We start from the raw sequence: 22,198 nt of genomic DNA on the forward strand, positions 1-22,198 counted from the left end.
AGCTGCAGATTTCTGATGACCCAGCAAGCCCAGCTTGGCTGAAACTTACAGTATTTCAAATAGTCAAACAAGATGTTAACTTGGAAATTTAAATTGAGGCAACAGACCAGAAAACAAAACAAAGTCCCATATCCATGAAGTCCCAAAATGTGATAATTTAGAGACAGACAGTCGCACACTGGGGGCCAGTGTTTGAAACATTTTTTGACAAGTTGGCTGGATGTACTGCTGAGTTTGACACTAATGCAGCGCTTCATTTAATTCCACAAATGTGCCCTTTTGCATCAGCCATGCTGAAATTAGTTTCTGTAGCAAATGCTCTGTGGCCTTCAGCATCTGGTGTAACCAAGCTATTGGTGAAGCACTTACCCCTACCTAATTTTAGTGTTGTTTATCTCACTGTTATCACGGAGTCTGGGCTATATAAGGCTAGAGGATCCTTATGTGCAGTCCTTATCCCTTGACAACCCATGACTCTAGTATCAGTGTCCTATTAGATCATTGACCATAGGTATTGAATTCTAATAGGCCTATTGGTGTGCCCTAATGGTCCAAGTATTGAATTATGATATTGGCAAAGGCTGAGGGCCTCAGGATTGAATTATGATATTGGTGTTCTGCAAGCTAATGGTTCTTGGTATTGAATTATGATATTGGTGCACTTTGATGGTGTAGGGATTGAATTATGATATGGCTTGCTATCTGCTAATAGCTCACTCTGTGTAATTTTCAGTGTCAATCATGGCTTCAGTTGCCCGATCTATAGCTGGCCTTCAGGCTCAACACATCAGTCACATCGGATTGGTACAGCAATCAACCTTTAGCCTCCATTCTCACTTGCTTTCATATTGTAGTCAGTCCATCCAGTTGTTGTTGTGATTTGCTGCTGCGTTAACTTGCATTACAAATATAAGCGCCCTGCACAAATAATGCCAAGTGTATGTCTTTGCATCACCTTGGAAATTTTCAGTTCACCATTTTAAATAAGGGATAGAACAAACTTTCATCCGTCAGCCTTCCTGCTGTTACTTAGTAAACAGTGTAATTAAAATCACTTGAAATTCAAGCTGCAGGATATTCGTCTTATTGACATAGTATTAGTATTGTAATTCATTTCTCCTGTCTAGTGTTTCTTTGGACAACTATAAGAAGAAGGAGAAATGTTGTTTTAATGCCAGTTTCTAGATGTTAGATAAGGTAAAGAGTTTTATTGATTGCCTGGCCTTTGTTCAGTGGCCACACAGTGACTCTGTCTGTGGATTTGGCATTTACATACGCCAACTTATGTTAATAGGAGCCTGAGTTTAAAGTAATGGGATCATAATGGCTCTGAATCAGAACTAACTTCACTTTTATAAGTGTCCACACCTTAGCAGTGTTTATGTGGCACTTATTCCCATTTTGGTAGTTTAAAAGCAACCAGAGCAGTGATGGTCCTGCTGCCAGCTCACAGAGTAAATGGACGGCCTGCTTCTGTGTCAGCCCTCTAAAAATAACACAGACTGCTGGCTGGGCTCAGCAGAAAACTACCACCGATTATGATGATTCAACTACCCTGTATTCACAGGTGTGTGTGTGTGTATATGTGTGTTGGCCAGGGGTGGGTTTTGCTTAACAAATTGTTCTTTGAATTTGGTTTGGTATTCATTGGTTGCAATCTGTATGGTACGATAGGTGTATGTTCACTTTTAGAGGAATAATCATTTTATTAAAGGAAAGTTTATTGAAGTGAAGTTGGTGCTTCTTTGTCACATTAAACTGGCTACATAGTTTGAACTCTGCTATTATTCCCCTCAGTCCTAATGAAAAAATTAAAATACTTAGGGCTGGCCCATGGCTTGTCTGTGAAAAATGGGGAATTCTACACAAATGACACTGTCCTGTATCCGTTCAGTTCCTTGAATGTCCTCAGACGGTACGTTAACCTCTCCCTGACCTTGGGCCCAAGCAGCTGTCAGACTGGAGCCAGGGTTCAGAGGTGGTCTGACCCTGCAGACCTCAGTGTGACCTGGGCTGTCTGACTGGCCCTAACCTTTAGAGCTAACAGATGATGACTTCACCATCTGTCTTGCCTTTAACAGGTCTGGCCTCCTTGAACTTGAACTTGTTTGGATGGTGACAGACAAAAAAAAAAAAATTCCAGGGAGAAAATTGTCTCACAATTAGCCCAGACTGTTTTCCTATGCTCATGTATTTGTTTTATTTTTAAAGGATGACCAAATGTGAAGTCAGAAGTTTCAACCTTCAGGCTGTGTTTTTCTTATTTGTGAATAATTTGCCAGTTCCTACTTGGGTTGAAGAGTCTCTGCGTGTCTCAATTTAAAAGCGTAAAACTGTATGTACATCGCTGAGCTCTGTAGCTTGCCGTCTCTTTTTTAAAAGTGAGAGTGGTCCTCTTGAGGAACGGGAAAGGGGAAAGGGGGAAGGGGATTATGTGTTTAGTAGACACAGGCTCATCCGCTGACTGCTGTCTGACCCTGACTACAGCGGTATGGTTATTAATAGGCCCAGAGGCCTCAACTTCCAGGAGGCCCTGTGATCAGCTCCAGATGTGGAATGAGAGAGAGGACAATTCCATGTTAGCCTATCCATGTTTCACATGAAGCAGAAAGTCGGGAGATAGGCATTTGGCGAGACTGATAACGAGTGAGGGAGGAAGGGAGGGACAGGAGACCTTTCCACAGCAGGAGAGTGTTTTGTGAGTCTTTGTTGTCGTGTGTGTGTTTTTTTTTTTTTTTTTTTTTTCCCATTTATTACACTCTCTGCCCTCAGACCAAAAGACCATAAAAACGTATGGTATCACCATGGTGACCATAATAACTACCTATAAAACAGCGTGTAAACTGTGAAATAAGACAAACAGACCAGAACAGCCCTGACTGACTGACTGGCTGGCTGACTGAATGGCTGCCTTCCGCCATAAAACTATTTGAGAGCCAGACTGAAGGAATGCCTTGGAGGCTGCTGTGGCTGTCACGACACATGAAAGGATTAGGCTCTGTGTTTTATCTCCTCTTTATCTGATGGTAATGGATAAGCTGAGTGTAGCCTATCATCTGACGCTTGGGCCGGGGGTTTGATGTTTTAGTAGGGTGACGGTTTGTTGAGTTGACCGCTTTGGTCTATTGATTGCTGTTTGATGGTTTTGATATGTAGGCTGTGTGGAACAGGTCAAGTCTTTTTATGCAGTGAAGGCTCCAAATAGCTTTTAGCTGTCCTTCACTCCCCCCCCCCCCCCATTACTCTAGTGGTTCGTTTGATGTTCGGATCAATCAATAGAAAGAGCCAGAGCTCTTACACATGCTCCATCCTACTTCCCACTGAGCCTCAATTCCTCTTCTATCGTTGCGCAGGCTTTATATCACATTCTCTCAACACAGAATAAATGATATAATTACAACCCATTACTTAGCCTAACGCAAGCTAATTATTCTGTCATTACTGTAAGGATTAGCTATGCTCGTTCTCTCTTTCTCACTGTGGCCTTTCTCAGCCCTTTCCTCTCCGAAGTCGTGCTAGCGGAGCGGAAAACTCTTACTCATAAAGGCTGAGTAAGACCTGGCCCCCGGGACATGCTCTGTTGATGTTGATCGTATAGACCACGGGTGTCAAACTCAGTCAGAGGGCTAGGTCATGCTAGATGATAGTGACAGCGTGGACTGGACACTAAGAAAAAAAAAAAAAAACAACCCAGATTTATCTAACCTAATAGGGCGCACTGATATATATATATATATATATATATATATATGGGTTTTTAAAAAAAATTTTTTTTTTATTTTTTGAATGTATGCATGGAAGACATCGTGCTGTATGTATAGGCTGCAGCACAACTCGTGCTGATGTGTCATCATCAGGCGTCTAGAATATTTCCGGACACAAATAGACGAAGCTAAATTAAAATGTGGAAAAAAAAGGGCTTTGTGTAGAATCAGGAGGCACATGAGTGTGATGCACACCTTTTTAACTGTTCTTTAACTGTGCCAATAGTATATCCTTAAATGGAAATCAGTGAATTGAATCAAATAGGCAAATGCACTGAGAATAGATCGGATCTTAACAAAATTACACCAGCTTAGAGAGCCGCTCCACTGCTGAGGTGTCACGGGCTCGCTAGGCCAAAAAGACCAGCTCGCATGTGAGTGTAGGATGATAAGTGGATGTCTGCAGCGTTATAACACTGCTGGCCTGCACCTGTGACCCTGACTTTATCCACTGATGGTTAGTTGTTTGTTCATAAAAACTAATATTGGCGATGTCAATTACTTGCTGGAGTCTCTGGGCTACAGGCTTGTATATGCGTTACAGGGCGTGGAGAGCCCCACTCCTCTTCCAGACTTGATTAATCCCTATCGCCCCTCTCCATGATCGCAGTTTTCATTTTTTAGTCCGTATCTGTGCACTCATCCCCTCCCCAATCTCTCACTGTGCCTCTCACTGGCACAGAATGGCTTCCTGGCAGAATGGAGGCATTAATTCAGGGATGAGAGGTGTGATACTCTCTCCCTCTCTCCCTCTGTCTCTAGTTCTCTCTGTCTCTCTATCTGTGCTCTGTTTGTAATGCGCGGCCTTTATCGTAGCTGAAACAGCTCACTACCCTCTGATCCTATCTCAGATCTCAATATCCTAGCCGTTCCACCCTGTAAACGCAGGGATGAAAAATCTTGCCCTTTCACCAATGCATTACACCCTAGCATATCGCCATACCGCTCTCCTCCCATTGCACACTCCCCACCACTCACCCTTTGTGACACAGGCCTCCAGCTAAATTTGAACTCTCCAAAATGAGACCAAGTGAGCTGCACTTCCTCTATGCCAGAAACCATCTTAGTCTCATTATATTTGTATTTAGGCTCAGGCCTGGCCTCTGAAACCCCTTGTCAGACAATAGGTCGGGCAAAATAATGACTAGCTCTCAGTAAGCTTCAGGAGAGTTAAGGCTTGGATGTTGGGGAGATAAAACAACAACCAGTCTCTCAGCAGAGAAACATGGATCAATACGAACGAGGCTGCTGTGTAAAAAGGCTGTTTTTGATCCAGGCTTGCGTCAGCGTCGGAGAGGTGAGTCTTGACAGCTCCTCTGCTGTTGGTAGATATGGATCTGTGTTCAAAAAAAGGAGCAAAACGCTCAGGGACCACAAGCGTCTTGTTAGACTGTGGAGAGTGGTAGGCTGACCCCCCGCCCCCAACCGCTCTGCACACAAACAGACACACACACAGACGCTGAAACGCACAGAAAAAGGGTTGAGATGCCAGTCGTAACAGTGAAACTATTGTTATCTTGTTAAAGAAAACTTTGTGGGTTTGTCTTCAATGGGTGAGAGGAAAAGCAAAAACGGAGGTTCAGGAGGATATGACTTGTATCTTCAAACCCTGTGTGGTTTGTGAAAACGGCGTCTGCTGGCACATTTAAAGTTGTGCACCCAGCTATGTCAAAGGTAGGAACGCAGACATGCAGCCAGGATTGTAGTCTCTTATCTGTGCTGCTGTTCTGCTGTGTTTTGAGGGGGCGTGCCTGTGATGTGTGATCATGTACCGTGTCGTTGTAGTGAGCGTGGCTGTCGCTCCTGACTGAGCCGCCACCCCACGACTCCACCCCCACACAGTAGGTTTAGCATACAGAACAGTCAGCCGCACAGGAGGTGGAACGCTCTGAGAGGGGGGGGGGTTGTAAGGTAGGCCTCGTAGATTTCAGATAAGACATCTTTCCAGACGCCTTTACTGTTTACTATCATAACCACATAACAGCCTCAGACATGTCAGAGATAAAAGGAAAGATTAGTGACTACACTGGCTGCACCGAAAACTTCATCTCTAAAACATCTGTGTCATGTTGCCAAGCACAGAGGCTGTAAAAAGCTTCTCATTTTGTAATAAACAGGTTTTATTTAAAAATATTAGCCTCTGCTGTGGTGTGACTAATATAGTGTTAGTGTTACAGAATAGAAGTGAATCTATTTTTGTCTGTTTCTTATGCCTGGCTTGAATTCAAGAGTGGTACTCCATTAGATTAATGTGTAAAACATGCACCGAATACGGAGCAGTTAACCTACATTGTGTTTGGACTAAGGGAGTAGTGGCAGACTACTTGGCATGTGTGACTGCAGACTAGGTGTAAACAAAGTGTTTCTAGCACTCACAGACCCAATTATTCTGCAGAGAATGAGATCTGACGCAAATCCTTGTGTGGTGTTCTCTCCTCGGTGTGGACTCCTGGTCACCGTGGCGGTGCAGACGGCAGCTGCAGGTCGACTTCATACTGTGTACATAACAACTCTGTTGTCATTCCACCACCCTATCTGTCTCGGCATCGTCGGAGCGTGAGGGCATAAGGAATTCACTGAAGTTTTGATACCTCAATTAAAGTGCGTCTGTCTCCTGTTATCTCATTTAGTCTGTAGTCGATATGATTGGCATAATCAGACATGGCTGATTGGTGCCTCCCATTTAATTAATCAGTCTCACTGTATCGTCACCTGTGGCTCATTAGAGTAATTAGAGCGAATTAGTCAGATAGAAGGCCTCTCTCTGCCTGCAGATGAGTGGAAGGAATTTCATTAGGAAAGACGAACACACAAACGCACACCTTGGGTCTGATGGCCAGTGGTAATAGGATTTGTTTACCCGTGACTGTTATCTGTGATTAGTATTATTACCACCGTGGCAGGACAGAGAGAGATACTCATTTCCGTCTGGCCCAGCCTCCGGAGCTGCGAAACATAGCCGGCCATGCCAAAAATGACTGGGCGAACATGTTAGCAGGCTTCCTCTTCTGAAAGAAAAGAATGTGAAAAGACTGGGCTCCCCAAGTTAGTGCAGCGGCCTGCGAGCGCATTCATGTGAAAGCACACGTGTGTGGAGCAGTGTGCGGGAGGCTTCTTGGCCAAGTCGGTGTTGAAGTCTCTCTGGGGAGTGTTGGCAATCTGTTCCAATCGTCTTTACAGCTGACCAGACGACCAAATGAACCAGGACAGGGACTGCTGCTGTGGGCCAGTCCAGCCAAGCCAAGCAGGGCTGTTACAGCAATCACACAGACATTACAGCCCACTTAATGCTCCCCTGCACACACCATATTCCATCCTCTGCTAAACTAGACAGTGCAGTCCTAACCAGCCATAGCCAGATTTAAAAAAAAGAAAAAAAACAGCACTGGAGCTCATGTAAATGGTTTAATGAATTAATCCACCAGCAAATTAAAGTGTTTTCAAATTTAAAAAAGTAGAAGATTTCAAAGTCAGGCCAAGGAGAGTGTTCAGAGCCTGAGCCTGAAGGCCCAAACACAGCAGGCATGAGTTGTTCATGCATGTTGTTTGCTCTGTGGTCAACTGCAGGCGTCAACACACATGCTACTGTGTTTGCACTGTCAGTGCTATACAGTATAGTTCTTGCCATTGTATTAGTCATGTAATATGAAATATAGACTTCCTTAATACACCCTTAATTTGCAGGTCCCTTATCTTTTGGCTGCTTGACAAACATTTTATTTATGAGGCATATCAAACTATCATGATGTCCATCACTTTGGCTTAAACCCATGGAAGAGCAGCTTTGCTTAATATTAATAACATTCAGCTTCAGGCATTTGGCACTCGGTATATTCTAACAAAATAACTACATTCAAAGTTTTTTCATTTGTCAGACTCTGAGATATCTGTTGGAAATATAGTTGAAAATCTGCAACATAACTGTTACATTCCTGTTTGTTTGACATGTATTCTGAAACTTTATTCCGATTCTCTGCAGCCGCGTTTGCTCTGCTGCCAGCCTCTTTGTTCAAACCGAAATGTACGAAAGCTTAAAACCAATCTTTTTTTTGTTTTCACACAGTGATGTTTTTTTTTTTTTCCCTTTTTTCCACTGTCTCAAATTTAGACGGATAGCGACAGATGTTACCAACCCAGTCATTATAAAAATGCAAACTCTTCATCTTTCTATTTATCTTTTTATTAAATTAGCTGTCTGCTATCTTTAGTGACAACAATAATATAAACCGCACTGTGGGTTGCTAGCAGAGATCAGGTATCCAGACCGACTGGGCACTGACGGCGCTCACTGCAAAGAAAACAGTTCTAACAGTTATTCCGATCGCGGTTCATACATCAGTATCATACATCAACACTTTAAATATCAGTGACACTAATCTGTTGTCCTATGTAAATGTTATGAAACCAGTTTCAGACAAAACACAGAAAGTCAGTTTCACACCATTAGTGCACCTTTGGCCATCGGGAACAAAGTGTTATGTAAGAAAAAAAAAACCCTCTGTCAACACTTTAAGTTCCTGTTTGTTTTGTTTTTTTTTGTTTTTTTTGTTTTAAACGGAGAAAAAAAAAAAAAAACTTACTGTGAAAAACACATATTCTTGCACCAGTGGTGTTGAAACACTTGAGGTACTAAAATTACAACATATCCCGTGGAATAATAATACTAATAATAATAATGTGGCTCAACATCAGAATAGTATTGGCCTCCGAATGGTCAGTAAGATTTGATGTTTGTGAACAGGGGGCAGGCGGAAGGGATTGTGCACTTTTGGATGTTACGCTCTATCAGCAAGATGAGTGTAAAGTCTGCCCGTGTCTGCTGATGCGAGCAGAGAGTTTGCTGCATAGTCAAAACCTGACTGGGTCTCAGGGTCTTTTTTTTTTTTTTTTTTTTTTTTTTTTTTCTTAAAACTGAGACCATGCCCATAATTACTTGCCCACGTGGCATCGAATCAATCCTCTTTGATGTGTGATGTGTTTATTTAGCTTAGCAGTGAGAATTTGTTTTTGGAATGGGGATTTGGTAACACATTGGGATATGTGCAGGGTATTGGAAAAGGATTGGACCGAATCAAGGGCGTCAGGGATTGGCACGTGACCTCCTTAAGCAGAAGTGTAGTGGATAACAGTTTTGCTCAAAAACGGCTTATTGATTTAAATTTACATGAACAGAGAGGCTCGGTGTGTTCAATTCCTTTGGCTCTGTTTTGTGGAAAATAAATGCATTTAAAGTTTTTCCGGAATCATTTCTACACCAAAGATAATTTTGTTAAATTGAAGTTATTGAAGTTATTTCTGCCCAATAGGCAGTAATATGAGCTGTGTGTTTTGTGTTGTCATGCATCATTAAAAGACCAGAATGTAAACAGTAGTATATAATGTAAGTGTTGCCATGTAGTGTGAAGGTTATGTTCCTAATCTACAGACAATAGCTGAGATAAAAGGACAAAAATATAAGAGCTAAGCAGTGTTTTCGAGGCCACGGTGACTTTACGTGGTGCAGACGGTGTACTTTTCTATAACTTTATTCTTCAAGCACTAAGTTGTCTTGAGCAGTGTAACGCATTAATCATAATTGAAATCTCATGCTCTATTTTACTTTAGTTTTGTAATGAATCAGCTCAGGTAGTGTCAGGGGGAGTTTGTGTATTTTCTGGACTCATTCCCGGTGTTTACTGGCACAGCTTGGATGATAAACCACATTATCTTTGTGCATTCGGGTTACACCTTCTGGTTATCCTGGTTGCTAATTATGCCATCTGAGTTTAGACAGTGCTTTAAACAGAAGGTAATCCACTGCGTTATTATATGCAGGTGATTATTTGGTTATTTATTTATTTAGTGAGGTCCCTACCACCCAGAAAAATAAGCCTTAGGGCCCAATAGATCACATTGTGATTCATATCTGCCAGTTTGATGTTAATTTCCTAAAGCATCCAGGTCCATGTATTCTTGTTCCTGTAGCTAATCTTTACCAATATAATAATTACACCTCTACGAACTCATGAACTGGAGCATTCATTTTTTGACAATTAATTTAACATGATTAAAATTTATTAGGTTGTTCCTTTCATCAAGCATTGCACAAGCTTCTGCGCACGCTCGACTTCACTAACAGAGAGTGCAGCTGCTCCATGGCCATGGGCAGACAGGCTGCTACATCAACTGCTCCATGGGCAGTGAGAGCAAGATGGCATGTGTGCAAGTGAGCATTTTTTTTTCTCCCTTTGCCCTTTTTTTTTTTTTTTCCCAAACATCCTGTGCTACTGTGTAAAATCCATTGCAGGGGACAACCAACCAAGTCCATTTGTTATGTTTTTTTAAGTTTTTTTATTTTATGGTTTGTGGATAAAACGAGATCATGGCTGGTCAGGGAATTGAACTTACTGCTGATAGGGGAAAAATCTTCTAATTAGTACTTGATCACACTTTTATTTTTTTTTTTTAATTCTTGTGTGTGTTGGGGGCGGGGGTGTAGGAGGGGATGCGGGCATGTGTGCGTGAGTGTGTTTTGGGACCTTGTCAGCAAACTGAGCCACAAGGGCCCCTGTGGTAATGTGTGTATTAAATGATTAGTGTGTTAGTTAGCATAACGGCCCTTCAGCAGCGTTTAATCACTCTCAGGGGTGGGTGGCCTCACAGGAGGTGAATGGGAGGGGGGGAGAAGAAAAGGGGGAGGTGGAGTAAAGGGGGAAGAGAGGTTTAAATGGAGGAGAAGGAACTGCTAGTTGACTGAGTGAGTGGATGATCCGTGCGGAAAAATGAGGGGGGAAGGGAAAAAAATAAATAAAAAGAAGTAGTGAGCATGATAGAGGGCAAGAATCCAACAGAAACATAATCCAGCAATGCTCACACACTCAGCAGAGAGAGATACAATCTTTACAAGGCCTGAATGTCTTGTTAATGTCAGCACTTGGCCCATCATCTGGAGCTAGTCCCATAAATAGCTATTAATAACAATGCAAAATGGATGTGATAAAGGCGGGCCCTGCTTCAGCCTTGACAACACTGCTGTTGTTGATAATTGTGCTGTTGTCGTTGTTATGTGGGGAGGGGAGGGTTTGTCTGGAGCAGACAGTCAATAATTGTTGCGAGCTGCATGTGTAGTAGTAGCAGCAGCGTATTGGTAGAGGAGTTGTCACGCCTGACACAGTGGTAACTGATTGACGGGCTGAATGGCTCAGATATTGCTTGCGCCACTAAGCAGATGCAACTGCTTAGATGAGTCTTCCTTGGTGGGATGTTGGCTCTGTGGTACTGTTCTTTTCCTGAGTTCAGCTGAGGCAGGACAGGTAGTCTGCGGCATGCCAGATGGGTTGCGAAATCTGCTGTTGAGTCACAAAACATCTCCCATCTTTTTTTTTTTTATCTTGACTGGTGGAGCAGATTATAATGACAGCATATCATCATAACAGTAATGGTATATATGATAAAATGTGCAGCATGCATTTTTTTTTTTTTTTTTTTTTTTGAAAACTAAAATAAACAGTTCTTTTGTGTTGCAGAAAGAACTCGATGCCACCGCCACACAGCTTGCCAACAGACAGGACGAGAGTGAACAGTCCAGGAAGAAACTAATCGACCTGAGCCGCGAGTTCAAGAAGAATACACCAGAGGTGAGACTCATATTCGCGAAGCCATGCTTATATCCCACGAATCACAGTTTGCCTTTGTGTTTCTGTCTGTTCTATTCTTCATAAATGTAGACATGATTATTTACTGAGAAAGCAGGGGAGGGGTAGACGACGCAGAGATGCGGACTTGGCTCCCAAAAATAGTCTCTCCATTAGTTTCCCTGAAATCCTAAAGAGACAAAACAGAAAACCCCTCAGGAGTTTGTATTATCTGACCTAGTTTTTTATGCGTGCAGAAAGTGTGGTCGGTGGATGTGTGTGAGAGGGAGAGAGCGGTAGAGCTGGAGGGAGAGAAAGAAAGAGAGTGTGACAACACTACTAAGTGGGATCAGGAGGGAATTCTGTCCTGTTCCTCTGTTCCCATCACTCCTCCTGGGAATATTTGTTTTATCTCTGTTACCAAGGCAACACATTTTAAACCACACAGCGAAAACAAAGTATTGTTGTGTTATTATTGGTAATGTCACCATGGTGAATTATTGATGGTAGTATGAATTATGTATGAATGGAGTAGACGGTAGATAGAAAATTGTCAACTCTCAGTGGGGCTGGCAGTGGGGCTATTATTGTTACCACAGGATGAGCATTGTGACAACTGACTTTAACTTGTAGCCCACCCGGTGAAGAGGCAGAACCACCAAAGGACAATGTATCTGTGTACAAAAGACGCTAATTTCGCTTTAGTGTATGTATTCATCTCTTACCAAGAGATGTAACCACATAACTAGCGCACACACACACACACACACACACACACACACACACACACACACAGAGGGAGGCAAGGCAGAAACAGAGGTGGAGACACAAGCAGAGGCAGAGAGAGACATGCACACAAAGAAAACATGAAGAGAAGCAGAGGCGCACACAAACACACAGAGGCAGATAGCCGAGATCACAGAACAGGACACACACATTCATCAGTGTAACAAGGCTGTGATTTAGGAAGGCTCCTCTGGCGTCTGTGTGGCCCCTGGCATCTCTCTGGTATGTGGAGGAGGAATCCGAGCCAGGCCAGACGAGCGACAGGATTCATTACAGGGCTGTAACAGGCTCACTAAGAATCAGCCCTAAAACTGCCGTTTCGAAGTGTATAAGCATCTAGTCTGCCTACCAAATAGGCTGGGGTGTAACGTGCAATGGCTGCCTCTTGCTTTAAAAAAAAAAAAAAAAATGCCCTGATCATCTTGTGTGTGCTCACGGAGCTGTGTTTTCGGCCTCGTGCATGGCTGTGTATGTGGTTAACCAGCCTATGGAGCGGGCTGTCAGCTCTCTGTGGTCCGCTCCAGTCAGCGGAGATCACAGTCACATCAGATCAGACTGCATTAGGCTGAGCAGGAGTCCGTCTCTGATCCATTATTCAACAACCAGGAGACCGGCCCACGTTGACTGTGTCTAGTCTGCTGAGCTGTACTTGGCGTGAACTGTACTCATGGTCTGCATAATAACGCACACACAGGCTTTTGTAGCATTTTGAAAGTAGTGCAAAGAAATGCAGCGTGGAAACAAAGTTTTCATAATTCATTGGCACTGACGCACTGTTGAAATTTTTTTTTTTTTTTTTTTTTTTTTTTTTTTTTTGAGGCTGCATCTCACTGTGCTTCCTAAGTTGCTTGAATAATTCATCCAGTTCTTAATTTCCTTTTAGTTAGTCAAGACTCCTCTACTACACTGTTATAAAGGCAAGGGTGGAAATGGTTGTAAAATGTCCCAAAGATTGCTAGCCAGCGGCAGTGCTAGTAAAACAACTTTGTGTGTATGCGCATGCGTGCACCTACACACGTTTGTGTTTAGCTGCAGGGCAGACAGACAGCGAATGGGAGTTCCATACTCCCTGGAGGATTCCTCAGGCTGGCCTGTCTGCTGTCTGCCGGCAGCTCACACACCAGCCATCCATCTCCTGCTGCTGGGCCCCCCCTCCACCTCCCGCTACACACACACACACACACACACACACACACACACACACACACACACACACACACACACACACACACACACACACACACACACACACACACACACAGAGAGATTGACCACGGTGTCTGTGTGCATTGTTATGTTATATGGTCATAAATCTTAGGAAGTGGAGGGAGCAAGGGGGCGGAGCACTCGAGTGGACCAAAGGGGTTCAGCGCTCAGGTTTTCAGCAAAAGGAGCAGCTTGTCTCTGCATGTTGTTTGAATGTGTTTGTTTTAGTGTGTTCAGTGTGTATCCTTTTGTGTGTGTGTGTGTGTTCCTCCTGCAGTATTTGGTCACCCCCTAAAGCTTGGACCACAAATACACAAGTTGAGAGGATCAACCTCTGAACTCAAAGAACAGGAATTTAATTAACTCTGACAAAAAAAAAAAAATTGGCAAAAATGATGGAAATATTGAGTTGGCTCTTCAGCACAGAAAGGTGAACATTATGATTTGAATAATGGTAGTAATTATTGCAGGACTACTAGATTAGACTGTGTTACCTTATACAGAGGTTTCTGTTTTGGTCAGTGTTTATACAAACATACATTACACAAATTTGAAGCTAAATATAAAATACTGAAATGGAAATTAACACCAACAGATGTTTGACCATGTTTTAGCTTGACTCTTGCAAAACAAAGGAACCTAAACTTAAACAAATTAAGGTAACAGCAAAAAATGTTTTGATGATTCAAACAGTAGATGATGCAGATCATCAGAAAACTGACAGAAAGGAAGCTGAATTCTGAAAGTGAAAATTACAATAGAATCACAATCTAATGGAAATGGCGTGTGTGTGTGTGTGTGTGTGTGTGTGTGTGTGTGTGTGTGTGTGTGTGTGTGTGTGTGTGTGTGTGTGTGCGCTCTTATCAAGTGTGTGAGAAAGGGTGAGCTGGAGCAGGCAGGGAGGGGGTGGAGGTCATTATCCCCAGCAGGGGAATATTCAATTGGCCCAGACAAACAGCCACAACGACCCCTGATGAAGTAACAATGAAGCAGGGTCGCAAAGGTCATGACCTGTCCTCAGCCCCAGACAAGCAGCCTGTCTGGACCGACCTGGGGATTAGACCAGCCCCAGACACTGGTCCCGGGTCAGCTGGGGGATGCACATGCTCTGTAGCATCAGTTAGGCTTTTAGACTGAGGTTTCTAAAAGGCACCGAGTCTCCGAAGCACCCATCTGATGGTGCCCTACTTCACATCTTCATTAGGCAGTTTTGTGAGTATGTGTGTGTCCACAAACTGTGCAAATCAAATGTTCCTGTACAAAATGTCCTATTCTGCTGTGCTTTTTACCGTGCACTCCAGTTCAGTTTGTCAGGATGTAGGCTCAGCTAACAGCACAGTGATTTGCATGTTCCCCTGATAGGTATTCGAATGGCTATCTAATCAGAAACCGCTGACTCGTGCTGGAAAGTCATGCAATGGGACTTGCGGGATGAAAAGCATTTGCTTTACAGTAAAAAACTTGCTGTACAGAGACAATTTGCATTAACTGTTGGCCTACTCTATGGCTCATTCACCCTCTATCTCACACACACAAGCACCGCCTATGGGTGGCCCAGGTGGCGCTGCACCTGTCCCTATGAGAAATGCAGTCCGCCGGAGCCCCTCGGGGTACAAACCTGGCCTCATCCCGACCAGCATGTTCATCACTCACACACGCACCACTCTTTATTCACTGGCCATGACAAGAATGGTCGCTACTGAGTTGAAAGAGTGGCCTATTTGATAAAAACATGATGTTCTGGTATAAAACTCATTGAGTTGTTCATGCTTCAGATCATAACTGCCACGTGTGTGCGCATTATCAAGTGTGTGAGACACTTGTCTGCTATTTATTTTTTAGATTTGCTGTTTTTTGGATTGAGAGTGATCCGTTATTTGAGTTTTGAGACTCACTATCTTTTTCTTTACATTCTCTTTCAGGATTTACGGAAACAGGTCGCCCCTTTGCTCAAGAGCTTCCAAGGAGAGGTGAGTGACTTATTTTGACCTAGTGATAGACATTCATGTTCACGCCCAGCATTCATACGGTGCATTTTTCCAGACCTGACATTTGTTCACTGGTCTTGCTCCCTCACTCACTGTCCTTTTTCGCTTCTGTCTTTCCTCCTAAATCATCCCCTCCCTCACTCCTCTGCTCTGTCTCCTGGTCTTTCTTGCCACTATCTCATTTCCCCTCTTCCCGCTCCCTCTTTTCTTTGCTCTGCTCTGCTCTTGATTTTCTGTCCTATTCATGAAGTCCTGTAGCCTGAGGGTGTGTTTAAATTGCATCCTGCAAAAAAAAAAAAAGGCACCACATACCCCATCTCTAGCCAGTCACAACTCACCAAATGCTATTTCCTCGGACTTTGTTTGTCTGCATGATTTGCTGGGGTTATTTGTTGTTTCACCAATCTGGTGAATCCTGAGCCATTTTTGTTCACTATGGTGCATTTATTTACCTTTAATTTAATATTGATTACATGACTTTTTATGTACCTTGAGCTATAAGAGATGACTTCTGTGTGTGTGTAGGCTATATCATACTCCCAACCTTCCACTATCTCCTCCTTCATCATTTTGGCCTATTTCCATCCTGACTCCTCCTTACTGGCAGCCACGCATTTCCAGTTCACTCCCATATGTGAAAGTCAGAGGGTAGGACTGGAAGCGGGCGGGTTTTAGACTGGGGCGTTATTTCAAGTTGGAAGGGATGGACATTTCAGCCCAAAAGTATCACATCCCTAGCGCACACACACATATGGAAACACATGCACAAACAAAATCATCCCAATAGATAGTGACAGGGCTGCCTGGCTACTGGCTATAGAATATTACAGTTTAACACTGGGTTAGTTTCCATATTCTTGTGTTAGAGAAGCAACCACAGCCAGTGGTTATGTAAAAATGCTGTAATTTATAGTGGTTCCACCATGTTCTGCTGATGATCCACAGTCTATTTAGAGAATAGAAACGGCAGCAGTATAATTGGGGCTTTGTCAGCTGTTTCCACCATCCTCATGTTGACACACCTCGACGGCGTGCACACCAGAACATGCTGAGGCTCATAGTGGGTGGTCGCGGAACTGAGAAAGACATTATCTTATGATTATTGAGATAATACTGTACACCCGCGCCAGTCTTAGAGCAGCCCATCAATCAGTCGAGTATTCTGCATGCTTGCATGCCACGACATGAGTAGCTCAGAGAATGTGTAATTTTAGCCTGGCTTTGTTTGGTTAGCCCTTGATGCTTTGATCAGTGACAAGACAGCACCAGAAACCAGTTGGTCTTCCTGTTTAGACATTTTGCCTAGGAGCTTGAATCTTTACTAAGTCAATGTGGAACCCAGACAGAACAATAAAAAGTTTTAGCCCAGGAACTCGGAGGTCTTGATACCAAGTTTAATCTTTGTCATTGAAAGGTGGCTGCCCTTGGGTCATAATTATTACCAATAACAGTACTGTTTCCACAAGGCCTCAGTTTGGTAACCGGGTTAAGTGTGTACGTGTGTTTGTGTGTGTATGTTGCATGCTCAGTGTTCCTTGTTGGTCCATCGATCAGATAAGCTTTTCCATTATCCAAGGCTTCAGTCTCTGCTTCCCAGAGCCTCCCCTTATCAGACTCCAGTGAGGCCACACACACACACACACACACACACACACACACACACACACACACACACACACACACACACACACACACACACACCCACGCACGCACGCACGCACGCACGCATGCAGACATACACACACGTACGCAGGTCAGCATGATGCCCTTCACACAGTATGCGTTAGATAGGGGAGCAATGCTGTGCTGAGTGATGGTGGCACAAGGTGCTGACGTATGTACGTATGTGTTTGTGTGTGTGGATGTGTGTGTGGATGTGTCAGGGATACCTTTTGCAATTGCAAGCACTTCTCATCGGTAACCTACTGATACTGGTGAGGTATCATTTGTGTCACTTCATTTGTTTTGCTTGGTCTGTGTGTGTGGGATGGGGGCAGGGGAGCATGTAATAGCAGATGTCATTGGGATTGGTTGAATGAGCAGCAGTTTGGAACAGCAGGGCTGTATTTGCAAATCCTGGGTGGTCTTCTAATGGCTCTGGTCCTGCAGTTAACCTGCCTCTAACTGTAGGGTGTGTCCTACATTAAATGTCTATTTCCTGCCTCCCATGTTGGGCTATATAAAGCTGTTGTACCACTGACCTTGGCCCAGTCATTGTACAGTCACGCAGCTGGCTTCCTTTGCTGCCATCGGCAGATCATTTTTTTGCATTGGTTTGTGAGCGCGTGCATTTCTTTTTTATCCTGAGATTGCGCAGTGGCACTCTGAACCTCACATCGCATACTCTCTTCCCTTGATGTACACACATCTGAACGCTGATGAACAGGTTTGGTGTTGGTGTGTGAGAGGTTTTAGTACTCAGCATCAGTAATCTCCCATTAGTGGCCTTGCACTTGAGGATCCCGATCACTCAATGTCACACAGCACATGAAGAGGGTAAAGTACATGATGTGAGAATGAGATATAGTGGCGAGATTGGGTGAGAGAGGGAAGACAGAGCAAGACAGGTGCCCCATGCATGCCAGAGACACACGAGTATATGACAGAGGAACATGTGAGAGACTGACACTGAAAAAGATTGAGGGAACGAAAAAGTATGAGTCAGAGAACATGGAAGTGACAAGAGGGAGAATACGAGAATGAGAAGAAGACAGAAATAAAAAGGGGGGAAAGAGGAGAGGGAGGGGTGCTGGCACCAGCCTACTCAGGGCCAGATGTTTTGCGGCTAAAAAACTAGAGATGAATCAAAGCCATGTGAAGAGATTTATTAGGTTCCCATAGGAGCCCAGGCAGTATTACATGTAGCCCGCTCTGTTTACAGTGGCAAGAACCCCTAAACCACCCATCAACTACACTACTGGCTTGGCTGAGAATGTGAAGACTTTATATTTGGACTTATATAGGCTTTTGTCTTTATTCCTTTTCTCTCAGTGAATATGCTGGAGGAGTTGGAAGAGAAACACAGAGCTGTTTAGTCTGAGTGCGTGAGCCAGAGTAGTCAGCTGTAGCTCTGCCCAGTACAGTAGCACCATCTGAATGTCTTTATTTGGCATCTGTTTCCCTTGATTTAGACTTGATTTCAGATGTGTTTCGCCTACTCTGTCTGTTTGTCATATTGAAGTGTGACACAGAGACTATAGTAGAGCTTACTGCCTCATGTTTCAGCATTGACAACAGTGTAAAACTTCCTCCAGTATGATTTTTTAGAATTAATCTCTTATGGATCCATTCTAATGCTGTCCATTTCAATAATATCGGAGATGGAATGTATGCCATGCCCTCTTGTGTTAATGGCTGCATCAGTAATGGATCCACACTGTATTGCTGCTAAGAGCTGACTGAATAATCTGCCCCTGCTGTGGCTGGAAAGACTGAGCCAGCTGTTTAATGATGTCAGCGTGCTTTAGGGGAAACAAACGCACATACTTGCACACAGGAGTGCGGGCACACACGTGCACACGCGCGCGCGCACACACACACACACACACACACACACACACACACCCACACCCACACCATATAACTGATGGACTTAGGCACACTCGCTTGAGGACAGACGGATGCGGGCGCGCGCCAAACGAAACGCATCCGTCAACAGATGAACAGCTGACCACAGGAAACACCTACGCAGCCGCTGTCAAGACAAACGCGATCACATGCAACATACTAACGCATAGTGGGGACAGGACAGATAATACAGATTACAGATGAAATGAATGGGGCTTGCCTTTGGTGTCTATGGATGTGACACTCCAGTCTGATGTGGTGTAACTGGAAAAATAGAAAAAACCGTCAGTGATTTTTATTTTTTTCTTTCCCTCCCCACAGATTGATGCCTTGAGTAAGAGAAGTAAAGAAGCAGAAGCCGCCTTTTTGAACGTGTACAAAAAAATCATCGATGTCCCAGGTAAGGCTGTGTTTGATATGCACGCATTTGTGTGCAAACGTGTTTATATGGACACCTCCTGAGTCCAAAAACGTGATCAGGAGAGACCCCCTTATCTGTGTAGACAGCATCTACGGGGGAAGAGAAAAAGCATGACACTGCCCCTCTGGTGCTGCTTCAGTGTGCATCCAGGTGTGTGTGACGCATTAATATGTCCCCATGAGATATCATCCCCACTGGAGTAGCCTGAAGAGGGTCTAAACAGAAGGTGCATTCTGATACGGATGACAAGCGCGCCCATGATTGGCTGCTGCGAAGTGCACATATGAGCAGTCACGTTCAGCACACTGAGGCCGAGGAGGGGCGTACAGCACAGAGTGTTACAGAACACACACAGTCACACTGCTACTGGTTGGAGAATTTCTGCTGTATGGGATCCCCGCAGGGGCCGTGCATGTAGGAATGGGAGAGGAGTTGAGTTCATCTATAGCGTAAGGAGGTCATCATATTCCCACATGGATAGACCTACAGTAATATCTTTGGATTGTACTGCTCCCAATAAGTCAGCGCCAGCTCTGACGGGGCTATTCTTAACTTGCAGCGAGACAATGATGTAATGCCTGATGCACACACACACACACAGACCAGCCTGACTAATGCAGCAGTCTTGAAAGAGGAAACAGTGTGGTTTGTTCTGTCTTCTATCAGCTGAAGGCCTGGTTAGTCAGCCCAGCATGCTCTGCTTTAGATTAAAGGTGTCTGGCGAGAGCATCCAGCACCAGTGGCCCACAAGTCAAACTGCTTTTAACAGGCTGTACAGTTGATTTGGAGAGGACCCTGCATGAAGGACAAAGGCTTGATAAGAGGGAGGGAAAGTTGATTTTCAAGGGCGCCGTGGCAGATAGGAGTCCAACTTCAGGGCATACGATTAATGTTTCTTAGTGTTTGTTTGCACTCGTGTGTATTTGTATGAGACTGTACGAGTGCGCATGTGTATTTGTGACATAGTGTGCGTGTCAGAGCTTAGCCCTGCATGGTGTGTCACCTTGACAGCATAAAATCAGCATTAAATTCCCCAATCGTACTCTGCTGATCTCTCATTAGCATAGTTAAGATATCTAACTGCGTCAGACATGAGATGCGTGCGCACACACACACACACACACACACACACACACACACACACACACACACACACACACACACACACACACACACACATGTATGTGCACACACACACACATGCATACACAGCTCTTACCCCCAGCTGTAAGCTGTCAGTTCCTCTTATCCGTGTAACACACACACATAAACACACATACACAGGCACACACAGACTGCTCTTTTAGCTGGCATGCTGATGAGCGTCGCCTGCGTCTCTTGGCTGCCTGTCACCAGTCTGCCACCCATGAGCACCAATCAGATGTGATTGGCCTGACTGACAGGGCTCTCTTCATCACACTGACAGTTAACCCTGCTGTGTGTTCAGAGATGTTAGTAAAATGCCTGCAGAAAGTCGTCTTTTTTCCTGTCTCCGTTTATCTATCTCTGTTTCTTTAATCTTTTATTTACCTTTTGCATTGCCTGTTTTACAGCACCACTTTGTCCATCTGTCTGCTCCCATGTTCCTCTTTTTTCTTGCTTTTAAGCAGAATCACAGGAAACACTTTAATTGATCATAGCCCAGTAATCTCTGGTAATGCGTCTCATCTGTGTTACAGCTTGTGTGTGTCTACCAGTGTCACTTATCGAGTTCTCATGTTGTCTCTCATGCTGTGTCAGCAGTTGACGTATTGTCCCCTCTCCCCCTCCCCCCGACACAAAACCAAAGTTTATCTCAAACTTAACAATAGTTTCTGTTGATACAAAGGCCGATAGTGTATCATTCAATAGCCTTTATGGGTAAAGGTTTGTTGTTACAGGTTGTGAAAACTGACCATGACCTTTCAGTGTTACTTGCTGTAAACTGTTGCAGCCAACTTCTCTCTTTCTTTTCTTTCTAATCGGTGAAGTTCACTGATGTTTAGTAGGTTTTTTTTTTTTTTTAACATGAATATCAGTATTTGAGAGTCAATATACAAATTTGGCCATAGGGTAAAAACGACACTAGAATAGTTATACTAACTTGCAAAATTACAAATAATAGCAGGAATAAAGACAGTTATAGCTATTTTTTTAACCTATACCTGACTGTGCATACAGCTCACTTTATTATATAATGCTAGTAAATATGATGTTTTTGATCCTTGCAGTAACAGGTAATTGTCCACAGGGAGATCAAAGGTCAGGGTCAGCTCCAGAACACGTCTCCTGGAGCTGGTAGAGATTCATTGCCTTGCTCAAGGACATTTAACCAGGGCAAATGCTCGATCTCACAGGGCTTTGAATGTAGTTATTCCTAGCTCACTGCTCCACCCCACCATCCTTGTTTGTGTGATCTGCTTTTACAGTGTGTTAACGTAGTGTACGTTGTCTCTGCCAGATCCTGTACCTGTGTTGGAGCTGGCTCAGCAGCTGCAGCTGAAGCTCCAGAGAATGCACGACATTGAGACAGAGAACACCAAACTTCGAGAGACGCTGGAGGACTACAACAAAGAGTTTGCAGAGGTCAAGAACCAAGGTTAGTGAGGGACACATGCAGATGCACATGCCGCAAAACTAGATGAAACTAAACAGATGATCATATATCAACATTTCGTATATCTCCCATTAGTAACTATGAAGATGGTAATGTGTTATATTGTTGGCTATAGCACATCTCTTGTGACACATGTGATCTCTTGTGACATGTTACAGTCATAATGGTGCATCAAAATGACAAAAAACAGAAGTAAAACAGTGAGCAATAAAAAAACTTATACAGAGGGAGCTGAAGTGAAAATGAAAAAAGTGTTG

At 43.8% G+C, this 22,198-nt stretch overlaps 1 protein-coding gene across 5 annotated transcripts in view; it reads left to right on the forward strand.

Annotated features, from left to right (window-relative positions):
* Positions 1–22,198, forward strand: part of cux1b (cut-like homeobox 1b) — a 59,418-nt gene that overhangs the window by 6,534 nt on the left and 30,686 nt on the right. For all 5 annotated transcript variants that reach the window (XM_026299317.1, XM_026299313.1, XM_026299314.1 and 2 more), the window contains exons 2-5: positions 11,270–11,380; positions 15,292–15,339; positions 19,246–19,324; positions 21,786–21,923. In XM_026299317.1, the coding sequence (XP_026155102.1) occupies positions 11,270–11,380; positions 15,292–15,339; positions 19,246–19,324; positions 21,786–21,923 (376 nt within the window). The remainder of the gene's footprint in view (positions 1–11,269; positions 11,381–15,291; positions 15,340–19,245; positions 19,325–21,785; positions 21,924–22,198) is intronic.

Source organism: Mastacembelus armatus, chromosome 13, assembly GCF_900324485.2.
Source record: "Mastacembelus armatus chromosome 13, fMasArm1.2, whole genome shotgun sequence".
Classification (NCBI taxonomy): domain Eukaryota; kingdom Metazoa; phylum Chordata; class Actinopteri; order Synbranchiformes; family Mastacembelidae; genus Mastacembelus; species Mastacembelus armatus.